The sequence below is a fragment of the Narcine bancroftii genome, chromosome 3, assembly GCF_036971445.1.
Source record: "Narcine bancroftii isolate sNarBan1 chromosome 3, sNarBan1.hap1, whole genome shotgun sequence".
Lineage (NCBI taxonomy): Eukaryota > Metazoa > Chordata > Chondrichthyes > Torpediniformes > Narcinidae > Narcine > Narcine bancroftii.
The window spans coordinates 337,115,455-337,142,647 of NC_091471.1; the positions used below are offsets into that span (position 1 = coordinate 337,115,455).

At 41.8% G+C, this 27,193-nt stretch overlaps 1 protein-coding gene across 2 annotated transcripts in view; it reads right to left on the bottom strand.

Annotated features, from left to right (window-relative positions):
* LOC138759274 (putative leucine-rich repeat-containing protein DDB_G0290503) overlaps positions 1–27,193 on the bottom strand; it is a 257,041-nt gene that overhangs the window by 157,182 nt on the left and 72,666 nt on the right. For both annotated transcript variants that reach the window (XM_069929427.1, XM_069929428.1), the window contains exon 4: positions 22,596–22,747. In XM_069929427.1, the coding sequence (XP_069785528.1) occupies positions 22,596–22,747 (152 nt within the window). The remainder of the gene's footprint in view (positions 1–22,595; positions 22,748–27,193) is intronic.

The window sequence follows — 27,193 nt, forward strand, 5'->3', positions numbered from 1 at the left end:
TTGTGTCAATGCAGACCACAAAGCCGAATGAACTGTGCACCCCTACCCAAAGTGACGAGGGCTGGGAGTCCAAACTGTGCCATCAAGGTGGTAATCAGGGGTCTGGCACATGTCTCTGTGGCCGTGGCAACAATTGGGAGTTTCCAGGTACCTCATGGACCCATCCCCCATGATGAGCAGGTACCTTGCTCCTCTCAAAACTGGCAGTGGGCTGACGACGTTCACATGGACATGTTCAAACCTCCTAGGTATTGGCTGGAAGGGTTGCAGTGGGGCCTTCACATGTCTCTGGATTTTGGAGGTTTGACAGTGTGTGCACGTTCTGGCCCAGTGCCCGGACCTGCTTGCATAGGCCATGCCACACAAACCTATCTGAAATCAGCCAGATGGTCGCCCGGATGGAAGGGTGGGCTAAACCGTGTAAGGTGCCGAAGACTTAGCACCTCCAAGCAGTCAGGACAATGGGATGAGATTGCCCGGTGGACATGTTGCAAAGGAGCTTGTTGCTTTCAGGCCCAATGGGTATGTCTTCAAGGCGGAGTCATAAGACTGCGGTTCAGTATGCTGGCATCTAGCTGTCCAGTCGTTGTGCCTCAGCTAACGCTACATTATCCAACCCCGGAAACAGAGGATGCACTGATTGGACAGAGGTGCATGACAGAGTGTTGTCTACTACGTTGTTCTTTCCAGAGATATGCTCGATCATGGTAGTAAACACAGAGATGTATGACAGGTGGCGTTGTTGGCAGGCTGACCACAGGTTCGACACTTTGGCAAACGTGAAAGTGTGGGGGTTATAGTCTGTGAAGACTGTGAATTCCCTCCATTCCAGGAAATACCTGAAATACCGGATGGCAAGGTACAGGGCTAGCAGCTCCCTGTTGAAAGCGCTGTACTCAAGTTCCAGGGTTCATAGGTGCCGGATGAAGAAAGCAAGCAGTTTCTACTAGCCTTCGATGAGCTGCTCGAGCACACTGCCAACTGCTGCCTTAGAGGCATTCACAGTGAAGGAAGTGGGGACGTCAACCCAGGAGTGGACCAGGAGCGTGGTGCTTGCTAGCGCATTCTTGGCTTGTTCGAAAGCTGCCGTCTCCTCCTTTGTCCGGGTAACCTTTTTGACCTTGCCAGTCATTAAGCCGAAAGGGTTCCGTATGATCCAGGCTACTGAGGGCAGAAAACAATGATAAAAGTTAACCATCCCAACAAATTCCTTCATGCCTTTAACAGTGCTGGGCCTGGCAAATTGGCAGATGGCTTCAACTTTTGCCAGCAAAGGAACAGCTCCATGGCGGTTGATCTGGTGTCCTAAGAAGTTAACTGGCACTTGGCGGGGTTGATAGCCGGACTGTAGTCGCTTAGCGGTGGCAGAGCAGGCACAGATGTGCTAGATGTTCCTGGTAGGAGCAGCTGGCGATAAGTATGTCACCCAGGTAAATGAATGGAAAGTCCAGATCTCGCTGCATCCAACAGGTGCTGGAATAACTGAGCTGCGTTTTTGTGCCCGAACAGCAACATGAGGAACTTGAACAGGCCAAAGGAGGTAATGAGGGCAGTTTTAGATACATCATCTGGGTGGACTGGGATCTGATGATACCATTGGACCAGATCAATCTTTGAAAAGATGCGAGCCTAATGCTGGTTGGCTGTAAGTCCTGGATCTGTGGTACCAATCAGACGTGGTGGTGTTGTTCAGCCTCCTATAGTCACCACATGGTCTCCACCCTCCTGCGGACTTCGGCACCATATGGAGTGAGGAGGCCCACGGGTTGTCAGAATGCTGCATAATCCCCATCTCCATCTTCTGGAATTCCTCTTTTGTATGGCAGAGCTTATTGGATGGTAGCCTGCGGGCATGGGGATGAATGGGAGCTCCTTGTGCGGAGATATTGTGCATCTTGCCGTGCTTGGGGTCTGTTGAGGAAAACTGATCTGATGATAAGTGGGAATACCAATGGCGAACTCATTGTCAGAATAAGCGATGGAGTCCAGATGCAGGGTCAGTAACCTGGCCCCACTGATGGAGAAAGTTTGGAATGTCTTCACATCAACTAGTCATTGTCTCTTCAAATGCATAAGCTGGCAGTGTGCATGGAGGAAGTTTGGAAGCAGCAATGGCTGTGATACTACGGCCAGCGTAAATGTCCATGTAACCAAAATGTAACGGGATGGCTGGAATCGAATTGTAAGGTGATGGTTCTTGTGCTATTGTTGAGGACGGTGCTGCTGGCTGCCACAAGTTCTGGTCCTGTTCCTCAAGTTTGGGTATTGTGGCTGGGGGGGGGAGGGAGGACACTGATTTCTGCCCCTGTGTCTATGCCCAGAGTGTTTGTCCCAAATGTAGAGGAGGCTATTTCAGTGACCAGCTGTCGTAGCCATCAGCAACGCTGGTCCTGGCATTTCCCTAGAACGAGCATGGTGATCAGCAGCAGCAGGCCTCAGGGCCCCGCCTATGACGATAAAAACACCAAGACGCAGAAGTGGTGTCGTCCCTTGGTGTGGGTGTCATGGGTTTTGCTGCTGGGGTGTGTCGCAGCACTAATTTCAATGATGGTTTTGCCCTTTTTTTTGGCACACCACAGTACATCCACATGGGCAACCACCCTGTCCGGGTCTCTGAAGTCTTCACCTGCTAGCAGGAGGCAGATGTCTTCTGGCATTTATTCCAAGAAGATCAATTCAAACACCAGACATCTTAAAGCCGTCAGCCAGTGCCGTCATGTCGCTCATCAAGGCTGATGGTGTGCAATTGCCCAGGCTGTCCATATGCAGTAATCACACGGCCTGTTTGCGACAGGAGAGGCCAAATGTGTGGATTAATAGGGCCTTGAGTGCCTCCTACCTGTCTGTTGCCGGGGGTTGGTTGATGCAGAAAGTTGTTAATGTGGCCTGCTGTCTCCTGGTCAAGGGCACCCAATCTACCACGTGGATACCTGGTGGCGACTGAGACAATTTGCCTGACCTGGAACTGGGCCTCTGCTTGCTCGAACCAGACCAGGGGTTACGTGGTCCAGAAGGTTGGCAGTTTAAGGAAAACTCCATTCTGTAGAGCCAAGTTGTTCATGCTGGGTCCAAATGTCATTGGCCTTCAGGGTCACCAATGTAGTCATGCTGATTGTAGCAAGTGAAAGTAACACATCAAGTTGAGTAGGGTCTGGTTGAACTGTTTACTGTTTAAATCAATGCGCACTTTAAGAGCCTACTCCAAGCAAACCCTCCACTTTCCAGAGTGGAAGTGATGTCAGCTTCTGGGCTGAGGTCTGTCCCGCACCCAGAGACCTCCCGGTCACTGCTGGCTGTGGACTCGCTCATGTCTGCTGGAGCCGGTTCCTTTGCTGTGTGGGTGAGCCACCACACACACCATCATCATTTCATTATCAAGTGAAATGAAACTTTAATTATTGCACATTATTTGTATATAATGAGCATTAGCTACAGTGTTTAATAAATTGCAGAACAATTTGTACTGTTAAAATAATATGCATACCTTAATGAAGTTAAAATTGAATAAGACATAGTAAACTAAAACAGAACAACAGTTCTCCATTCAGCTCTTGAACTTATTTACTCATTAAATAACATGTGGGATCTATGAAGCCTGTTTCCCAGGTGGAAAAATATCTACTGTAAAAATGAAAATTGTAAGCATCTGAGCAAAATACCTGTGTACAAGGAGATGGGACTGTGGAGAATAATAACTCTCCATGAATGGTTTTTTATTTAATTATTCTAGAGGGGAAAAAAATGAACTTGTCAGTAGAAATATAACTTGGAGGCCAATGCACATTTAGATATCGCAAACAATTTTAATGAAAATCCTTCTTCTCAGCCCATTAAATTTGAGGAATAATTTCTAGGAAAGAGATCAAGGTGGAAAGGCCTGTTGGTTGAAAATCTCAGAATCTTATCGAGAATCCTTGAACAAATGCTGCCTATATTTAATAAAATCTTCCCATACACAATTGGTGAATCAAGGCTAATCTTTCAATAACAATCAAAAAATCTGGATGTGATTTTATAAAGAGCTACATTAATTTCTCAACAGGAAAATTAATTTGTTAAAAAAAATTCTATAAGAAGATGCCAATGGTTGATTCTCAGGTAATCCAAAGACAAATAGTCAATAAGCTTTGAGACAAACACAATTACAGTAGCTTTTGGGATAAAATTGTGAAACTAACTACACTGGAAATTGTGGGACATCCATAATATACAACTAAGTTGTTCAAATAACAACAGAAATCTTTTCTATTCAACACAATAATTAGTCCATTATTTGGGAGAACATCATTAAGGAAGGAAAATGTTGATCCAGTAATTTTGAATCTCAAAACCACACAGAAGTCAAGGTGCAAACTTTAACTTGATGAAGGGCTCAGGCCCAAACCATTGGTTCTACATCTTTACCTCAACATCTGTAGAATTCTTCAGCAATTCTGTGTTTGCAATAACATTCAAGTGTGTTTCATTGTCCTCAAAATTGTAAAAGGTAATACTATAACTCACCTGCTTGTTTTTATTAATTAAAAAGATACAAAACACTTCTTTGTGTCCATGAAAATTATATACTTCATGGTTTAAGTGTTGTTGCTTCTGTTCTTAAGCTAAACTATTGTCTAAACAAGTTAACCTGCAATTGATGACCCACAAGTCAAGATATTTTTGTAACCCCACAAATACCAAGCCATAATGATATTATCGGACCAAGAGTGATTTACTCCATTGTATTAATGTCTTCTTCTTTTCTTTGGCTTGGCTTCGCGGACGAAGATTTATGGAGGGGGTATGTCCACGTCAGCTGCAGGCTCGTTGGTGACTGACAAGTCCGATGCGGGACAGGCAGGCACGGTTGCGCCGGTTGCAGGGGAAAATTGGTTGGTTGGGTGTTGGGTTTCTCCTCCTTTGTCTTTTGTCAGTGAGGTGGGCTCTGCGGTCTTCTTCAAAGGAGGTTGCTGCCCGCCGAACTGTGAGGCGCCAAGATGCACGGTTGGAGGCGAGATCAGCCCACTGGCAGTGGTCAATGTGGCAGGCACCAAGAGATTTCTTTAAGCATTCCTTGTACCTCTTCTTTGGTGCACCTCTGTCTCGGTGGCCAGTGGAGAGCTCGCCATACAACACAATCATGGGAAGGCGATGGTCCTCCATTCTGGAGACATGACCCACCCAGCGCAGTTGGGTCTTCCTTCAGCAGCGTGGCTTCGATGCTTGCGGACTCTGCCAGCTCGAGTACTTCGATGTTGGTGATGAAGTCACTCCAATAAATTATGAGGATATAATTTAATGTATACTACATCCAACTGTACTATCTTTAGTTGCAATCAGCAGCTAACACCACTATCATCCATTTCCTTTTTAGTACAGGACCAGGTAGAAGTTTACTCTGCGAACTATCCATTCAAGAGACTAGTTATCTCAACCAGTTCAAGATAAATGACATTTTTGAAGATTGCCTGATGTTTTTTTTTGCAATGCAACTTTTCTTGATGCAGAACAGAGGAATTTTACATGAGCATTTGAGTCAGTTTTACAACATGGAAACAGGTCCTTTGACCCATGGAAGATCAGATAAAAGATATTTTTGAATGAAAGTGGAACCAAGGGCTATGAAGAATAGGCAGGTGAGTTGAGTGGTGTTCCAATTTAATGATAAGCACAATTTAGAAATTATAGTTTTGATTCCAAACTCTAAATTGTTCATGTAAACTTTGACTAGCAGTGTGGAAATCCACTGCCTATTTTCTTATCAACAAAAGCCATTTGCACTCCCGCCCCCCAACCCCTGCTTTGTCATGTGTTACTAGCAACTACTTTACTGGTGATTCTATACTTTGATCATATTCTTTTCTTTATCACGAGTATCTACTCATAATTTATATCTATTTTCAAAAAAGTTTTTATGTTTTCATTATTTTAGTTTAATCTCTCTCACAGTTTCATATTCAAATAATTTATCTTTAAATAATTCAAGAAGGTTGGCCACGATATTGTTCTCTTTAGAAATCCATGTCAACTGTTCACTGCCTGAACTAACCACTAACCAGCAATAATATTTGCAATACACTTCACTTGGCAAAGTTTGCACAATCCTACATTATTACTGGAGTTTGGCAATCTCCCCTCTGGCAAATCCTGCTCTCCACTGCTCTCATTAGTGTACGCAGTCAATGACCTCATTCAAATATTAAAGATCTGCCATCCTGACACCACAGAATTTGCTTTTAAATTTGACAGGCAATGCTGACACCTGAATTATCTTCTTCATATAATGAGAACATTTGAAGAATTTCTAAACTGCGAGTACTACATTACATTTCCAATTATCTGAAATGCTTGGGACCAGATCCATGTCGGTTAAGAGGATTTTTCAGATATTAGGGAATTTTCTCTAAGCAGACCAGTAGTATCAGAATGCTTGTATCGGCTGTCACCGATCCCCGACACCTCCCCACCAACCCTGCCCAGATACGTGATGGCCCCAATTCTGCTCAGGAGCCCGAGGCCTCACCTCACCTGTAAGTGGTAGAAGATTGCACAGGGATCATCCTCCAGTATAATTTCAGTGGTCCTGCTGAAAGGGTATTTGGGAGAGGGAGCGGCTTGGCCAGGCGGGGAGAGAGAGCGGAGCAGGCAGGCAGAGAGCAGCGTGGGGAGAGCGCGCAGCTCTGGTGGGTGAGCGGGGAGAGACTGTGCAACTCGAATTGGAAAGATGGTAAAATAACCACATTTTGTGGGGGAGTAAAGTCAAGAAAACAGACAAATGTCTTTGATGAAATACAGAACAAATGGTCATGATTTAAAACCTGGAAATGAGACCAAAGAGGAAAAGAACAAATTACGACAGAACATCTATAGTCAGAAAAACAAAAAAAGTTGCACAGTTGGCGTAGTAGTTAGCAAAATCCCAGTGAACCGGACCAGGGTTCGAAAACCACGTTGTCTGTAAGGAGTTAGTACATTCTTCCCGTCTCTGCCTGGGTTTTCCCTGGGGGCTCCATGTAAAACACACCAGGGGTTGCAGGTTAATTGGGTATAATTAGGCGGCACAGGCTCGTAGGCTGAAATGGCCTATCGCCATGCTTTTTGTCCAAGTTTAAACATTTTTAATTTATTAAATTAAATGCAAGTCCAGAGGGCCACACTACACCCAGAAAGATTGGGCATCACAAGAGCAAAGTTGGTATCCAAAGACGGATGTCAGAATGGGTTGGAGAATTGAAGGGACTAGCAAATGGAAGCCCAGGTCATCTGTATGGATTGAACGCAGGAGAAAAGAGGTGTCTGCTTTCCACCGCCTATTACTTATTATAATTTGCTGACCCAAGTAGAGTTAAACAAGGAAGTCTGCAGATGCTGAGGTGTATTGGATGCTGTGTGACCTGCTGAGTTTCTCCAACACATTTGTGTAATGCCCTCAGTTTGTGGTTTGGCAAACTAAATTTCCTTCTCAGAAGTCAAATTGTCAACTCTCAGTCACGTCCTCAAACCAACAACTCTACACCAAGCCATTGTCTCCTGGACAGTCACACTGACCTCATTTCCACACACAATCTCCCACCTTAGAATGCCAAAACCCTGATCAAGATCAAAATATACCGCATTGAAGATCAAATTAAAGAAGATTTGTCTGTCTGATTGTCATTTCTTCCTCCCTCAACTATATTCTGTCTCCCTTTCTCTCGTCATTTCCCTCTTGCATCCATGATACATTTTAATGAATTATTCTTGCTTATTTATTCTTCATGTGGCTAACTCAAGAAAAGTCAACTGATTTTTGGATTTATCATTTATGACAAGATGAGAATTTACATTGCCACAAGCTCTTCAAATGTCACCTGTTGCCAATAATCGAGAATGTAGGTTATTCAAAATGTTTGTGGTTGGGAGAGTTGGGTAGGGGTTGGAAGAAAGAGGATCATAATTGTTAATGGGATGGGTGTGTAGATAGGGGAAAACAATTGGGAAAAACACACCAAAATCTGCAGTCTATTTTGAGCAGCATGGTTAGTGTAGCAGTTAGTGCAACACTATTACAGCATCAGTTATCCAGGTTAAAATCCGGGGCCGTCTGCAAGGGGTTTGTATATACTCTCCGTTTCTGTGTGAGTTTCCTCTGGGTGCTCAGGTTTCCTCCCACGTTTCCAATCATACAGGGGTTGTAGTTTAATTGGTCAGCACAGGCTCATGGGACAGAAGGGCCTGTTACGGTGCGGCATTTCTAAATTTCACATTTAAATGTCACCAATTTTTAAACTTTTGTTTAATATACATCCTTGGGGCTCTACAAGCAAATTTCATTGCATAAAGAATTTGAGGCTTTTGACTAGGAAAAGAGAAGATGGCAAAAAATTCTGATCTTCACATAAAAGTAATAAATCTTCTGTAAACTACTTTCACATAATCAGCATGTGGCTTCCAAGAACCATGTAAATGAGTTAAAACTTATGTATGTGGAAGCTATAAAAATTGAATGTAAATGTAACAACGTTCATTTCTACTCTTGAATTGCCAGTCACATTCGTTCTTTTCTGGTTAATTACAGAAACTTTCCATAGCTAGAGCATTTCCTTATCCCTGACATTTCTGAACAGAGTTTATGAAAGAAATGAGGTGCACAAAATCAGTAACAGTAATTAAATTAAAGTGATGCTGAATGTAACACTTTGATGCATACGGAAGGATATCAAACACATAACCCAAGCATGTCATTTTTTTAAAGCAAATGCTCACCATCTTGCAATATTTTATCTCCATTCTATTCACTTTACTCTCATTGTTAAGATGGAGCAGCTAACCTGTTCCAAGTCACAAGTATCTTAGACCTCAGGTAAAAGTTATTCATCATTGTAGCTTCCTACCCACAGCAAGAAAGGCAAAGGCAATGATAATCTCCAGGTAATGGAATCAGTGAAATTTAGAATGGATTTAATGAAATCAAAGCACATTAATCCATGACACACCCAGCGTTCCATAATTATTAACTTCAGATGCAAATTTAAGGACACTTTAACAGTCCTATTCATAAATGTGCCTTACATCCAAACAAACGGAAGAATCTGATTAAAACAAGTTTCACAGAATTTCCAGGAAGACATGTATGGGAATGAAAAGACGAAGGAAGCATGGACAAAATTAGGATATGTCGCAGTGAGATGCAAAATGGAAGAGATTTAGGGACAGCAGGAGGACTGAGAGTCAGAGAAGTCAAAGAAGGGTGGATTTGGGAGAGGGAGGCAAGTTGTGAAGGCACAGCAATGGTCAAGCATGTCTGTGCCTGAGTAGGAACTTGTATGTATAAAGACCTATTTACTACTAGACAAAGACCTCAATGAAACACCACCTTCTGGGAGAGAAAACCAGAAGAGGAACATCACTTTCATGGGTTGTGTTTTGCCATTAAGAATGAGCTGCTCTTGGTATCTTAGCAATTCTCCTTCCGATCAAGTGAACATCTCATGATTCTTCAGCTACTAATGCAGAACCAGTATACAACAGTCTTCAGTGCATAAACCAAGAACACAAACCATTCTGACAAAGACACCAGCCAACATCCGGAGAGAGACAAACTGATCCCTTGGCAACTTCAAAGAAGTCAAAAAAGTTTGATTGCCAAATAGTGTGCAGAGAAAGCTAACTTCAGAGTTTTCCTGCTGACTAATTGCTTAGAACAGTCTTCTCATAATCCTGTTTTGACAAAGAACCAAGACCACAAGGTAACACTCTTAATCCAAGCATTAGCATTTATGTTTTGTTCAAGCAAGAGATTTCATGGACATTAATGTTTGTTAGACTAGCCACTACTTAATCCACTGTTGCCCATCTCCAAAATAGCAATGGCAACAGAAACACCAGAAGAAAATAAATGCTTAAGATCTGAATAAAAAATATCAGCAATGATGGGGCTGTTGCAATGGCAGATCTGTCATGGGTGCAGACCCAGTGCTTTGGAGAGGGTTCAGAGAAAATTTACTAGAATGATACAAGAAATGAAAGGGTTAGCATATGAGGAAAGATTGTCAGCTCTTGGACTTGCTTGATGGAGTACAGAAGGATGAGGAAGGACTTCAGAGGCATTTCAAATGCTGAAAGGCCTGGACAAAGTAAATGTGGCAAGTATGTTTCCCATCGTAGGGGAGTCTAGGACAAGAGGGCACAACTTCAGGATAAAAGGGCATCAATTTAAAAACAGAGATGCAGAGAAATTTCTTTAGGCAGAGAGGGTTGTGAGTCTGGGGAACCTTTTACACAGGCATCTGTGGAAGCGAGGTCGTTGGGAGTATTTAAGGCAGAGATTGACAAGCAGGGTATCAAGAGTTATGGGGAGAAAGCCAGGGAGTGGGGCTGAATGGAAGGATGATCAGATCATGATAAAGTAGCAGAGCAGACTCAATGGGCCAATTGGTCAACTTCTACTCCTAATCTTAGGAACTTATGACCTGCAGAGAACGGTAAGAGAAGACACAATGCTCTTCTGTATTGTTGCACCCAGTGCAACTACCAACAGCTCCATAGAAGCTTGGTGGCACCTGTGCTTGGCAGCAGTCTCAAGGGCTAACAAGCTGAGGGAAGCAGTGGAGACGACCCTATGGGATAGTGACCACAGCAAGGGACCATCGAAGGGCTCGGCAGCTGAAGAATACACAGGTGGTGGGCTGTTAGTGACTTAAGGCGAGGAACCCAAGCAAGCTACGGCCAATTTGCAGTCAAAGGACTCACACCAGGCTGCAGACTGGCTGAAGGGGCACCAAGCCTCAGAATCAAGATAGAAGAGGGTGCAGACGGCAGGAAAAGCTCCCGAGGGGCTCGGGCACTGAAGGTTTCATGATCATGTCGGAGGTTTGGGTTGAGAACTCGAGCTGCCAATGGTTTGGACTGAAGTCCGTGTGGCTGCAGAGACTAAAGCACTGACTGCGAATCCACAGACAATCCGTGACTCTGAAGAGACTCTCTTTTGCTCATCTTTCTGACTGTAAAGGGTGACAGGCAATTTATGCTAATGGTGAATCTCCGTCTGCCTTATTGCAGACTAAATACAATTTTGTGTAATATGTATCTGTTTTATTACATGACAATAAAAGAATCTTGAAGAACACCACAAAAATGACTCCTCAGAAACATTACATTACAGACAATTTGATGACTCCTAATCAGGTTGAGTGTGTAGGTTGAATGTGTCACCTCAACATTAGCACCTATGAAAGATCTGGTTTCATAACAATGACTAGATTTAGGAGCTGAATACAAGAGTTTGATGGATTCAAATTTACAATAAGCCTCCAAAGAAAAGAAGCCATTTCGCTTTACCTCAAGAATGCGGTCTAAGGAAACCTATGACATAACAATGATGGGGCGGAATGAGTGCAAGATATCTAATAACCATGAAATGCTTAGTTTCTTTAGTCTTTATCTACAGTCCAAACTATTTTTCTGTCCATTGTGTTAATCTCTTTGGCCATTTCCTACAGCAAAAGATCCAGTTTAGTCTCACCTTCACAGATCAATATCAAGTTGAAAAGAAAGACCTCAAGAACAGCCAAATCTTACCTAAATCCTGCCAAACCTGACCTTAATCCTCCAAAATTTCAAATAACATTGAAGAAAAACTTCTATGAAATCTCAAGAATATCACAATTCTAAGCATCTTCCTGCTGTTTGCAATTATTCAAGTTACAGCATGGGTCTTCATCAACTGCCTCTATGAAAACCAACTCCTCGAATTGCAAATTAGACTGCACTTATCTAGAGGCACAACAGGTGTGATCATTCAACAATTCCAAGAGAAACACAGAGGAGCAACAATCACAAGACATGTCATTAACCTCATTTTGTTCAATCAATAGCCACTTTCAGATGGGCACAATATCCTACTGTAAAGCAGCCTATTGTACTCCCATGCGGCTGTTGGGTGGCCACCTGAAAGCGGAGAACCTGGCCAGGAGGTTTGCCTACCTAACCCTTCTCCTGTAGCTATAATATCCTGCTCCAAGAATCCCCCGTTGCACCAGAAAGCTGCTAGCAGCTTTCAGGTGCCAAGCAGCGGGCAGGCTATTGACAGTCAGCTGGAGACCCGCTGCAGACACCTACCCTCCCCACTGCCTGACAGTCCCCCGGTGTGGGACTACAGGACTGGGGCGGCCAGCGGGGGAGTACGGGGCTTACGCACGCACACAAAATCCCACTAAATTTAAAAGGTGAGAGCTTTCGATAAGTCAGGATTCTTGGGGATGGCCACCCCTGCCCCATACTCCTCCCGCCGGCCGCCCCAGCCCCTTACTCCCACCCACCCCAGCCCTGCAGTCCCCCGCTGGCTGCCCCAGCCCCGTACTTCTCCCCCAGCTGCCCCAGCCCTACAGTCCTGCACCGGAGGGCTTCAGGAAGCAGGGAGGTGGCTATCAGGCAGCAGGGAGGCAGCAGTCAGGCAGCGGGGAGGCAGCAGTCAGGCAGCGGGGAGGCAGCAGTCAGGCAGCGGGGAGGCAGCAGTCAGGCAGCGGGGAGGCAGCAGTCAGGCAGCGGGGAGGCAGCAGTCAGGCAGCGGGGAGGCAGCAGTCAGGCAGCGGGGAGGCAGCAGTCAGGCAGCGGGGAGGCAGCAGTCAGGCAGCGGGGAGGCAGCTGTCAGATTGTCATTGCCCCTGCCTGGACTCATGAGCCAGTGTGTGGCCCCCTCCCCGTTTTTGATCTTTCAGATGGCAGAACACCTCCTTCAGTGCTGCCACCTGAACATCTCTTCACGCACAGTTGCAGCCTGCTCCGGAGCCGCATTCTCCAGGCGATTCTACCTGAAGCGGCTAATAATTTTGTTCATCATCTGGGGCTCTCTTCCTTCCATAATGTACATCTACAACACACAATGCACACGGAAAGCAATAAACATTGTGAAAGACTCCACACACCCCTCATGTAAACTTTTCTCCCTTCTGCTATCTGGTAAGAAGTACTGTAGTACTCGGGCCCTTTCATCCAGATTGGGGAACAGTTTCCCCCCCGACACGCCCCAAGCCATCAGGGTCATGAATTCCCAGAACAGTGGATAGTGTACCTTGGCTTTTTATTTTATATGCCTTAATATTTTAACTGATATTTATGTAAATCTTCTCCTTGGTCTTGGAGAAACACTCTCGTCTTTACCATGAAATGCATGGTATGAACAACAAATTAAGGTGACGACTTGAAGAGGAACCACATGATGGTATACAATTGTCATTTTAATAAATTATACTACATGGTGTTCTTTAACTACAGGGCAGTCATTGTAACACTTTTACATTGTTGTGAAGGACAATCAGGAAGATGGATACACTAAAGATGTTATTAATGACTTCCTGTGTCAAGTACTGGTCACCTGCATGGTTGACAGCCTGGAGATTGCTGCTTTCTTTATCTTTCAATGTTTTTATTAACATTGTAATTTCACTGTAGAGTACATATGTTAACATTCAAAAAGATGCATTTCATGTAAATCATATAATTTCATCCATTGTACTCCACATTTTAATCAAACAAATTATATTGTATTGATATTATTTTATTTTATATATCAAATAAAAAAAGAAAATCTAAACCTACAACCAAGAAAGAAGCTGTTTGGTCAAAAAAAAAGAAAGACAGAATTCTTAAATTAAATTCTCAATTCAAAAAGGGTCCCCAGTGTTTGAAAATTTAAATTTAAATCAGAAATTGAGCATCTAATCTCTAAATTTAAACATGACATCACTTATCTATTAAGCATGATAAGGCGGGTTAACATCTCTCCATCTGAGCAACACTTCCCGACTAGCCATAAGAGAAATAAAAGCTAATACATGTAGCTCAGATGTCGTTAACGTTACGTCACTCTCTCCAACAATACCAAATAAGTATTATTCATACATACCAGTTACATACTTACATACCAGTTAAGTGATTTGGTTTAAAATTAACTTTAAAGAGTGAAGAGAAATTTTGAAATAATTTGTTCCAATTTCTCAAGACTCTGGCATATCCAGAACATACGAACTAATGAGGCATCTCCATTGTTGCATTTATCACAACGCATAAAAGTGTTTGACTTTGGATATGTGACCTCTATGGATTACTTTAAATTGTTGGAGAGAGTGGCAGGCACATAAAGAAGAGGTATTAATCAATTTGAAAATTACATTCCAAGTGTCTCAGGAACTAATAGCTGTGTCCTGTTCCCAGGCTTTTTAAATTTTATCTGAGGGAGCCTCTCTTATTCTCAATAATACATCATAAATGTTAGACATTGAACCATTACAGAAAGGTTGTAAATTAAAAATTATATCAATTAAATTCTTATCAGTCCTCTTAGGAAATGTATGTAATTGAGATCATAAAAAAATCTTTAATCTGTAGATAACAAAGAAAAGGTGTTTTGGGTAGACCATATTTAACTGAAAGTTGTTCAAAGGAAGCGAGACTCCTCTCGATAAATACTTTTTAAAACATTTAATGCCCAACCTACATGATTCTTTGAAAAGTTACATCAATCATGGAAGACTTAAAGAAATAATTAGAAAAAATAGTGTGAGAGTGTGTATAGATATGCTTTTGGGAGATAAATTGGGAAAGGCTTGTATGTGACCCACTCTAACAAACTTTTCCCAATTTATCTCCCAAAAACATATCTATTTCAATTTCGGAAGGGTTACATGATGTGTTATAAATTCTACAGATTCAGAAATGGATTCTGTGAATTAAAGGGTGGAAAAATAAGCCTTTTTTTTTAAAAAAAAAGGCAGGAAAAATACTAAAATCTACAATAAGCAACCTGCAACAGAACACAGAATAAAAGGTTGGAGGAGAGTCAGCAAGTATTTATTATGATTGATTTTATATATATAATACACACACATACATAACACACGAAATACACACATCAACCAATTATCCAAAATCCTCAGTTATCCAAATCTTTTAAAATTTTCGGATAAACGAGGATATCCAAAATCTGCATTTATCTGAAGATTTTTCGCAGCCAAACTGACCAGAGACCTTGTGCTCCCAGCTCCGGCAGCCGCGGGCTTCGGGCTCCCGACACGAACGGGGACTCAGTGAGACGGCAGCAGTGATCGGCAGTGGCCAGCTTTTTTTTTGGTGAGAATTAAACATTATTTTAATGCTTAAGAAGCCTTACCTTGTTGTTTGTTATTGTTTAAAAACTATTACAAGTAATTTGCTGTTGCTACTGGGCTGTTTTTAAAAATGTTCAGTTCTCTGAAAAAAACGTTTATCTGAAATGGGCCCGGTCCTGACCATTTCAGAAATTCAAAGTTGTACTGTGAATAATTTTTTTTACAATATATACATATAGCATAGTAACAGGCCTTTCTGGCCCATGAGCCCATTCCCCCAAAATACACCAATTAACCTACAATCCCCGTATTTTTTGGAAGGGTGGAAGGGAACCAGAGCACCCAGAGGAAACCCATGCAGACACTGGAGAATATACAAACTCCTCACAAACAGCACCGGCTTCAAACCTCCGTCACTGGTGCTGTAATCGCTTTTTTGTCTTTTGAGGATAAAGCTTATGCATTAGAAAGGGAATGGGATAATTGATTGATGTGGGTATTCGGACGTTTAGAAAACTTTCCACAAGATCCCATGCAAAAAAATTGCTTGACAAGATAGTTGTTGGGGTAATGCACCAAAGCAGATTATGATTTGTTGATAAATAGAATCAAAGATTGCAAATAAATTGGCCTTCCCAAGGTTGACAGGCTGAGACTGGTAGGGTACCACAGGATCAGTGCAATCAATTTCACTCAGGGGACCAAATGTCATATTTGCAAAAGGAATATAAAAAACTGAAGAGTATATGGCAGATTGTATCGTGCTTCAGTGAACAAAACAGAAAAGCAGTGTACATTTCAAATTGAAACAAACTGGAAATGTTGATTTTCAATGTTCCAGGATGCCTTTGTACAGCAAACAATCAAGAGAGTAAGTGTATGTTAGCCTTTATGATGAGAAAATTTGAGTATAGGCATAAAGATGTCTTTCTGAAATTGTATGGGGCCTTGTTGAAAATTCACCTTGACAATTTTGGTCTCCCCAGCTAAAAATGAAATGCCTGCTTTAAAGGGAGTACGATGAAGATTCCTGCAATAATGGATTTGCCTTCCAGGAAGAGATTGAATAGGCTACAGCAATTCTGAAATAAACGGTGATCTTATTACAGGACCTGCAGGGTGGGAGCAGGGAGGTGGATCACTCAAGCATCAGGGGTTATTATCTAAGAATAATTATTTAGGATTGGGCCGAGGAGAAATGTCTTCAGAGTTCAGTTAATCTTTGGAGTATTCACTATTGAAGGGTTATGGATGCTCATTCATTGAGTTCATTCAAAACTCAATGGACAGATATTGTGGATATTCAGGGAATCAAGAATATGGAGATAATGCAGGAACATCAGTCATAATCTTCATGAATGACAAAGTGTAAAGGGTTAGAAAGCCTATCCTTGCTCTTGTTTTCTTCCTAATTTAATGCCAACCCATTACACCATTTTTCATATATCACATGCAAAAATAATATATTCTAGACTTCTATTAGACCAGACAATAGCAACAGTACCAATAATAATCGTCATGTTCATGAAAGAGCTTTTCATTTGGCATAACATTTTCTACCTCTGAGGGCTCTGGATGTTGAGAATCATTGAATACATTCAAAGCTTTGAATGATAGACATGCATATTTGGGGTCTCAGAAGATAGAGGGAGATGCAGAGGATCAGTTATCATTGTACTGGTGGGGCAGGCAGATGGGAGGAGGGGGCCCTGCATCTATTCTTTTCCCCTTAAACAGAAATACATAGAGTTGGGATTGATCAGCATTGTTGCAAGGAAATTTAGGACCCAAATTCTACTCATACTAAGCCAACAAAAATGAGGTATTTCGCAACATAGAAAAAAAAATTCAGGTCAAGTTGGTGCATAAAAAAAAAATCAAATATCAAATTAATGTCTGGACAACACAGACCCTACATCCTAAGAGGGCATTAATATTATACAAAAACCTTTAATATTCAATGCAATTTCCTTGCATTGTCAGCACATTCTCTTACTGATTATTTCTCATAGAATGTAGATACAGTAGTTAGGGCGGCACGGTTGGCGTAGCAGTTAGCACAACGCCTTTTCAATGCCAGCGATTGGGCCCTGGGTTCAAATCCCGCTGTGAGAATTTTGTGCGTTCTCCCCTTGTCTGCATGGGTTTTCACTGGAAGCTCCGGTTTCCCCCCCACTGTTTGAGATATACCGGGGTCTAGGTTAATTGGGCGTACATCTGGCGCATGGACACATTGGCCGAAATGACTAGTTACTCTGCTGTATGTCTGTAGGTCTAAATTTAAGGAAGGCTAAAACTTTCACACACTAATTATTGACAGCTGAGAGTTGTGACTGACGAAAAGACATGGTGAGGCCTTTACAGTGATGGTGTAATAAAATGAAGATTCCAACAAGCTAGAAGGGTTATTTATTTCATAAATTAGGCAATTTAACAGGATTTAAATGTTGAATAAACAAAATGGAGGTCACAAATTCTTGGAAATGATTTGAGATTTTCCTTGGGTTGATGTTAATATTTCTTGGAGTTCACAATGACGAACTGAAACTTATTATGTGAGCTACAAATCCACAGGTGGCTTCTTAAAACTGATCTTTTAAAAATTCTAATACCCAAGGTGTAAAAATGAAAAGTTTTGCATCAAGCAAAAAGTGTTCAGACTACTTAAACATCGTACTCAATTTCTGTAATCTCTAAGATGTCTCTTGCAATACTCTTGCCAGCAAGCCTTATTTATAAATATGGCATTTTTCCATTGTTTCTATTTTAATGATCTAAAACAAAATGGGGAATTGACACCATCACAAGCAGTAACGAGATGTAGCTGCAGTCAAATTAAATAAAGTATTTTTAAACACAGAATAGGCACAAAAGGAGGATCAAAGACATTATTAAGAGAGAGGTCATAATAATGTCCTTTAAATTCAGGTGAAGAATTGAAAAAAAGTCAGAACAGAAATAAAATTGAGACTTGAAACAATGGGAAGCAGATGACAGAAAGGACATCTAATTATCCAAAAATAGCTTGCAAAGCTATCAGAGAGGTTCTTTGGCAACATTGTCATAATTTTCTCAATGTACTGATATCCTAAAATAGGAAACCGTGTCATTTCTCCTGGTTTCTGTTAATGAGGTAGAAAGGAGGTGGGCTACTTCATTAAATTCAGTGCATCAAAGGAAATGAGACTCAAGAAAAGAACAGCCAAAGAAAAAAAGTGAGATCGAAAAGGAATTTACACGTAACATGGAAATAAAAAGCAAAATTGAAAACGTTACGAGAAACAAGTAAAATCAAACATATTCCAAAGTTAGATCAAATTTGAAATATGAATTAAACAGTTTATTCTGATTATGTTGCCTGGAATGATTCGAAATAGAATCAAACATAAAATTGGGTCTCAAAAACAATTTAATGCAGAGATCAAAGTGCTGTCACTTGGTCTCAATAATGACACAGAGTAAACTTGAGGCTGCAAGTATTTACATTTCAGCCATGCTTTCAGAGATTGGTGGAAATTAAGCCATTTATAAGCACTATTTTGCTAATAATTGAACAATGTACAGTTTCATTTGCAGGTCCTCAACAAATGAAGAATTCCACATCTAAAGCAGCAAGACCCAAGCAATATTCAGTAATAGGAAAGTAAACGTTACACCACAAAATTGTCATACAATTACCAAATGAGTGGTTTGTGAGACAGTTAATAAATTGATTTTAATTGTCCAAAATTTCTAAATGTTCCATTTCCATGGGAAACAACAGGTCAATCTGTAATTGGGAAATTGTTAGAAGTTTTTATTAAAGACGTTATAGCAGGAAACTTTGAAATATTTCAAGTAATCAGGCAAACTTCACCTCGTTTTATAAAAAGGAAAATTGTGTTTATCTTCTAACTGAAGCAGAAATACATTGTGGAACCAACAGGACCTAATGGACATACAATTCTGAGCATTTGAGAAGGTGCTGAATTAAAAATTTCAGAAGAAAATAAAATTCCTTAGTGTAGAATGATAACAGGCTACTGAAGGTCCAGTGAGTACTATATACTGCAGCCTTATGAAGTATGTGAATGAGCTGAACAAAAAAAGTTACAGTGTCTTAAGCAAAGCTGGCAACTTCTAATGGGGAGGTACAGTTGGCGCTGCGGTTTGCACATCACCTCTACAGCGCCAGGTATCGGGACTTAGGTTTGAATCCCACTCTATTTGTAAGGAGTTTGTATGTTCTCCCCATTTCTGCGTGTGTTTTCCCCAGGGGCTCCAGTTTCCTCCCACCATTTGAAACATACCGTGGTGTAGGTTAATTGGATGGCACCCAATTAACCTACACCGAAATGGCCTGTTAAAACGTAAAATTTTAAAAACAATTCATGGCAAACTGAGCCAATATGTTAACTGAGGAAAATGGCAGATTATCTGGAAAGTAATTTTAACATGATATAGAACTAGTCCTCGTTCAGACTTGAACCTCTCTCTGTAACTGGATTATGGATTTCCTCATGGAAAGACTACAATCTGTCCAGGTCGGTAGCAGAACACTGTCGCGTTGAGCAGTGGTGAATCTCAGGGCTGTGTGCTCAGCCCACTCCTGTTCACGCTCATGACCTACAACTGCATTACCAGATCCAACTCCAACAGTGTCATCAAGCAACAACGAGTCACACTATAGAAAAGAGGTGGAAAATTTCGTGAAATGGTACGAGAGTAACAACCTACATCTCAACGTAGACAAGATGAGGGAGATGATCGTGGACATCAGGAGGACCAGGAACAATCGCCCTCCAGTACACATCAACAACTCTGTAGTAGAGAGAGTGGAGAGCACCAAGTTCCTTGGAGTTCACTGAACTAGTGACCTATCATGGACACTCAACATCTCCTCACGTCAGGAAAACGCAAGCTACTGGCCATCATTATATCAACCTTTTATAAGAGCTCTATCGAGAGCGTCCTGGCTGGCCGCATCATAGTGTGGAATAGTTGCTGTGGAGAAATAGATCGAAGGTCAATCCACAGGACCATAAGAGTGGCAGAGAGGATCAATAGAGTCTCCCTCCCCTCCGCCTTCAATGAGATCTACCAGGATTGTTGTCTGAAGAGGGTGTGCAAATCATTGAGGACCCCTTCTACCCTGCACACAGCATCTTTCAGCTGCTCCTGTTGGGAATGAGATCCAGGAGGATCATAGCCAGCACCACCAGGCTGAAGAACAGTTTCTTCCCTCGGGTGGTGAGAACCCTGAAGGACCAAAGGAACTGCTCACACTGACCCTCCGAGACTTTCACATACATGAATCAATATTATTTATTTGTATAGCTGATTCATTTCCTGCATATGTATTGTTTGTATTCATGTTATGTCTGGTTGTATGCCTGTGTGCTTTGCACTCAAGACCAGAGAACACTGTTTCATCAGGTACAATCAGATGACAATAAACTTGACTTTAAAAACCATTGAAATTAAATTTCCTGACTTCCTTCTTTCATCTTTCTCAAAAAGCAAAGCAATATGGGCAGTTTGAGTTGAAATAATGTTGGTAGAGAGAAAATTGCAGCTGATGAACCTCGAGTAAGATTTTGAATAGTAACTTAGATGACAAGGTGCTCCCTGAATCACAGTGTGGATTCCATCCATCAAGAGGCACCTTGAGTACTTTGGTTAATATGGTTCATAGTGTGAAAAATAAAAGAATTTTTTAAAAAAGAGGCACCTTGGACATCAGCTTTACTAACCAACAATGTCTAGAAAAATGCAGAGAATAGCACTAGCTCAACACATATATCCTTCTTCAACCTTGCCAAAGCCTTTGATTCCAATGCAAAGTATTGAACACCCTCCTCAAATTCAACTACTAACAGAAATTCATCTCTATCACAACAGTGTACAAGTCATGATCCTCATAAATAGAGAACTAATCTCAAAGCCTTGCACAAAACATCCCGTGTCACTGACTTCACTTTCAAGATCCCAAATTTTGTTGAGAGATTCAGAATAAATAAGAAACTGTTCAGGGCAGAGCAATTACACTCCAGAAACCCAAAGGCACATAAACATCAGCAGTGGAGCTGCAGAACACTGACAACTCTCGCCTTTGCTACAGCATGAAAACATACGAGTTAATAAGACTTGCATTCAGTGTTAGCCAGATGAAAGTCCTTAACACCACACTGGCCTCCTACAATAATTTCTACAATGAAACTCTGGAAATTGTGATGCACTTTCCACATATTAGGAGCCACCCCCTGTAAAGGAGAACACTGATGATAAAATTCACCACAGCCTGCAATGAAGCAGTTCAAGGCAAGAGAATCTGAAGGTCAAGATCTTAGACTTGGCACAAAACTCAAGTCTACTTCGCAGCAGTGTTACCTATTCTCCTTTTTGCTCTGTGACCTGGACAAGCAACAGCTCGCACTGCAATGTATTGCAGGGGTGGGGGGGGTGGAAAAGAGTGAAAAAAAAATCCGTACCCCACAGTGTTTTCCAGAAAATCCTATAAAATCACTGGAAGGATAAGTGAGCCAACATCAGTGTTTTCTGGTAGCTCTGAGAATTTTAACTACCTACATTAGAATTGGCCATGTAATTTGCCTGTCTGACACCAGACTTTCAAAACAGCTCTATCACGGGTGATGATCAGGAAAAGAAAACGATTCAGTCATGTGTTTAAGGCTTCATTGAAGTACGACATCTCAAATTACTCCAGGAAAGTTCTGATTCAAGTTTTAAAGGCAGAGGAAATCTGTCTTTACAATTCACTAAATTTCACACTAAAAGGGCCTATGCAAAACTGGCTTTTAAATTGAAGGCTAATATTGACAAACAGCAGAAACAATAGCAAAAATCATGACGGCATAAATAGGGAAGACAGACACAGTCTTTTTCCCATGGTAGGCTAAGTTGAGAGAAAAGATATAAAGAGAATCCAATTGGCAAATTTTTCCACACAGATAGTGGTGGCTACATGGAATGAGATACCAGAGGCCCAAAGGAGTTAGGTACAATTACAACATTTAAAAGACATTGGGACACGTATTTGGTTAGGAAAGGTTTAGAAGGGATATGGACCTAACACGGGCAAATGGAATTGGTACCTATTGGTCAATGGAACTGAATAGATGGATCAATTCCTTGTCGCCATGTTGGGCCAAAGGGCATTATTCCATGCTGTGTGGATGCAACTTTTTACCAACTCTTCATTATCTGCCAGTTATGTTTTTAATCTCTCCTGGTCTCCACCTTCCAGTCACTCTGCACATTATAATTGTTTTATTTCAAACTTTTCACAGTTCTGATGAAAAATCTATCAATTTGAAACATTAATTTGATTTCTTTCTCCATGAATGATGCTGAATGCTTAGGGTATTTTCTTTCATTGCTTCAGATTTCTAGTATCAGCAGTAATGTGCATTTTAATTACATATGGACAATAATGGACACAAAATGATATTTCATCATCGATATTTCAATCACATCTTTTGAGACACTAAAGTGTGAAGTTGAATTAAAATATAGAACACCTCGACTCACCCATTAATTATTTCTTTAGACTCCCCACGAATGAAAACTTCACGTTCCGGAGTAACAATACACAGTGCATTCTTTTGACCAGTCTTAGGTTCAGCATCAATGACATCTGTACATTGGTTCATATTGACTGTTCCTTGTGGCAGGGTGCTTGGCTAAAAGACAAGAGACCAGATAATAATTGAGAACAAAAGAAAGCAACACCAAACGCTTACAATGCAAAATCCTTTTGAAAGTAATATTTATAACATAGAGGAATTTATGCGAGAAGTGCCATGGAAGTTTAAAATTCAATACAAAATGGAAAACCTAAATTTAAAGCAAAACATCACAAATTCCAAACAATAATGGTGCAAACTTTACTTTAAGTATTTTGATTAATTGAGTTAGAATGGGCAACTAAAGCAAAATCTTAAAGCTCTTGGCACACAGGAGATCTCCTTTAAAGTTTAGGTCCAGGGACAAAAGATTTTAACTGTGCAAGAAAGGGGTTGCCTTGTGTCGACTGATGTAGATTGATCAATTTTAATCAATGCCCACATATGCCTTGTTGCTTTGTCAAAGAATGCAGAGAGGGGTGTAAAAACTTTAGAGAAATGAGGGGCCCCATGATGTGTTGCCTGGCAACCTCTACTTTAAAACTTCCATCAGGCATTTGACTCAAATAACAAAACTTTCATTTAATGTTGAGATACAGGACAGTAACAGGCATTTCTGATCCATGAGCCCATACCACCAATTAGCCTACAAATCCTGTACATCTTTCAAATGTGGGAGGAAACCAGACAGTGGCATATCTACTATGGCAAAAACTGAAATTACACCCCTCCCCACAAAAATAAATTGCAAATGAAGTTGGCAATTGGGCAATTTCCTAGCACAATTCAGCTAGTTTTGAAAATGGGCCGCAAGAAATTCTGAGCGCCTGTGAGTTGTGGGTTTTGGGCTACTTTTAAGGGTGTGTACTTTTTTGGGCAGTACTCTGTGATGAAACTATGATATCACTGAACAGAAAACCAAGAGCCTGCTAATTTAAAAAGGAACCCACTATCCTGGATAGGGTTTAATTTCATGAAGGAATGGGGAGAAACCCACATGCATTTAATCCTAGGCACCAGTCGGCCAGCACCCAAGGGGGAGTGGGAGAGGGGGGGGGGGGGGAAACACTGTGTCCTTGGATCCTTGGATGGACAGACCTTGTGTACAATGTATTACAAATAACCTAGTCATTCTTGTCTGCCCTTCGCTGTAAGATCTGCTCCTGGGATCGTTTCAACCCCCACTCCCTTGGCACAGAGATCCCCCACCCCCATCCCCAAATCCTCCACCACCCCCCCCCCCCCCCCACCACCAACAACCCCAACAAATCCACCAGGACGAAGGCTGAGAGCGAGGGAGAAACTTTCCAAAAAGTCTGGGAAAATGTTTCTTTAACTTCTTTCTTTTCACTTTTGTTTTGGAACAGTTCAGCTTGTAGTTTACAGAAATCAAAACCCTGTGACATACTGGGGTTTAAACCTTGTGAAAGACAGGGTTGAGATACAGTAGCCAGAATTGGTGCTTTTTGTTGTGTGTTACTCCTAGAAGGGGAACATAGAATCCATGGCTTTTAAATTAAAGACTGCTTCGCTGTCTCTTTGGAAAAGAGAACAGAATTCTTCTGGGTCTATTTTTGTGTTTGGCCACTTTGATTAACTCTTGTCTGGTTTGTGACTTCATCGTGGAAGATGATAACCACATTTGTTTAGCCCTTGTATGGGTTTGTGAATTCGTTGTGGAAGAAAATAGCAACATTCAGTGAGTTTGAGAAGAGGGTAGTTTCTTCGTGTGGAAAACATAATTGTAAGTAAAAGAAGCCTGAGGATATACTGTTTAAAAGCCTTTATAATTATTTCAGAACTGAGAATTTAAGATCTTCAAGCAAAACTAAAATGATACTGAACTTTTAAAGATCGACTTTTCAGAGTTGGACTTTGAATTACACACACACACACACACACACACACACACACACACACACACACACACACTTACTTACATTTGCTCACAGTGGGTTTAAGGTTAGAGTTAAGTAAGTTTCCTGGTGCAGGTAGAGTGGTTTCAGCTGCATGGTGGATTATGGGTAGCAATGATGGCCATTGATCCCGCATTGAGCCGCCCTTGCCCTGAGCTGGCCCATGAGGTGCTGGAGTGGCCCAATGAGGTATCAAAGCGCTGCTCCGGCAAACTCCGGCAGCACTGCACCCCTGTTTCTGTTGGATTTAGGACTCGGGTGTTCCGATATTGGGTGGGCATGGCGAGGACAGTGGTGCCTCCCCTTCAAGTGGCTCCCAGGGCATGTGCCATGGCTGCCATGCCCTAGATACACCTATGAAATCGGAGCACTCGGGAGGAAACCCAATGCAGACACTGGGAAAACATACAAACTCCTTAAAGACAGCACTGTATTTGAACCTAGCAATCGGGAGTTGCAGCTAGAGTTATATAAACCTTTGTAAGGAACCATGGAAAAGTGCTAGCAATAAATAATAAAATAATAGCAGACAATTTTTAAACAGCATGGGAAAGTTGGTAGTACTATGGCGCACAATTTATAAAGACAGTGGGAAGGTTGGTAGTGCTATCGCACACAATGTATAAATACTGTAAGAAAAAGCAATGGCAGACCTGCTCTCCTCGAAGGATGTATGCACGGCTGCATACACAGAGCATTCATGGAGGGTTTCTCTGCTGCATTGCATTTAGGGAAGTCAGGTCTACCATTGCTTTCCCCCCCCCAAGGTCTTTATAAATTGTGCGCTATAGCGCTACCAACTTTCCCACTTTATTTCCTCTCTTTCTCTCACTGCAACTTTCCCACGATGAAGTTTATACCTTCATTTTCATCTTTTCTTCCTTCACACTTCTGCACTCACACAAGTCACTTCTATCCCAGAATGCAATTGCCAGTTCTACACTTGTCTGATTGCATGCCAGCGTCTGTAGATTGCACTAGGGGTTGAGGCAGTCTATCCCTGGTGTGAGATGACATCATCTCATGCTGGTGTTGAGATGATTTTCCTTTCACACTAGACCTTTTTAGACCAATTGGCCATTAATTCCTGGGACCACTTGCAAGCATGAAAGGAGCTATAGTCAGTGGAAATGGAAGGGATATCTTTCCATTGCAGTACATGGATAGTCAGGGAAGCCATTAGAATCTCTGGCGACTTCATCTGTGAGAAGTGCATCGAGCTGTAGCTACTTACAAACCATGATAAGAGAACACAAGTTGGAGCTGGATGAACTCTGGATCATTCAAAGGCTGAGAGGGTGATAGACACGAGTTACATGGCCTGGAAGTCAGCCTGAAGAAAACAGGTCCTCCATCAGCCAGCTCCCCACCATGACTACCAGCCCCCCCACATCTCCATCGGGCACACAAAACTCAAAACGGTCAACCAGTTTACCTATCTCGGCTGCACCATTTCATCAGATGCAAGGATCAACAACGAGATAGACAACAGACTCGCCAAGGCAAATAGCGCCTTTGGAAGAAAACACAAAAGAGTCTGGAAAAACAACCAACTGAAAAACCTCACAAAGATAAGCGTATACAGAGCCGTTGTCAAACCCACACTCCTGAGTTCATTGAGTCCACGCTGCTGAAGATCCAGCTGCGCTGGGTGGGTCACGTCTCCAGAATGGAGGACCATCGCCTTCCCAAGATTGTGTTATATGGCGAGCTCTCCACTGGCCACCATGACAGAGGTGCACCAAAGAAAAGGTACAAGGACTGCCTAAAGAAATCTCTTGGTGCCTGCCACATTGACCACCGCCAGTGGGCTGATATCGCCTCAAACCGTGCATCTTGGCGCCTCACAGTTTGGCGGGCAGCAACCTCCTTTGAAGAAGACCGCAGAGCCCACCTCACTGACAAAAGGCAAAGGAGGAAAAACCCAACACCCAACCCCAACCAACCAATTTTCCCCTGCAACCGCTGCAACCGTGTCTGCCTGTCCCGCATCGGACTTGTCAGCCACAAACGAGCCTGCAGCTGACGTGGACTTTTACCCCCTCCATAAATCTTCGTCCGCGAAGCCAAGCCAAAGAAGAAAGACATGGAAGTAATAACACTCAAAGCCAGGATGTGACAGTCAAGAGAGGGAATGGCAATCAGTGGCAGGTTCCCCTCAATAAGACATACCATTTTGGATGCTGTTGAGGGGGATGACCTACCAACAGTGGTCAGGTTTCTAGCACAGAGACTGGCCTTGTGGCTAAGTAGGGGAGGGAGGAGAAGAGTTGGCTATAGTGATTGAGCATTCAATAGTGAGGGGAACAGATAAGAGGTTCTGCGGAAGGGATCATGAATCCCAGATGTTAGGTTGTCCCCCAGGTGCGAGATTTCATAATGTCTCAGATCAAGTTTTCTTTGTAAAATAATTTTATTGAGTTTACCATAATAATCTCATATACGTTATATTGATAAAGCAATGCTATAACATATACATATCATATAATTAAAATAATTGGTCAATACAAATTTTGTTCATAATTGTTACATGTGATTGTCAAAATTATTACTTGTATAGATCAGTTAAAAAATATATCACACTTCA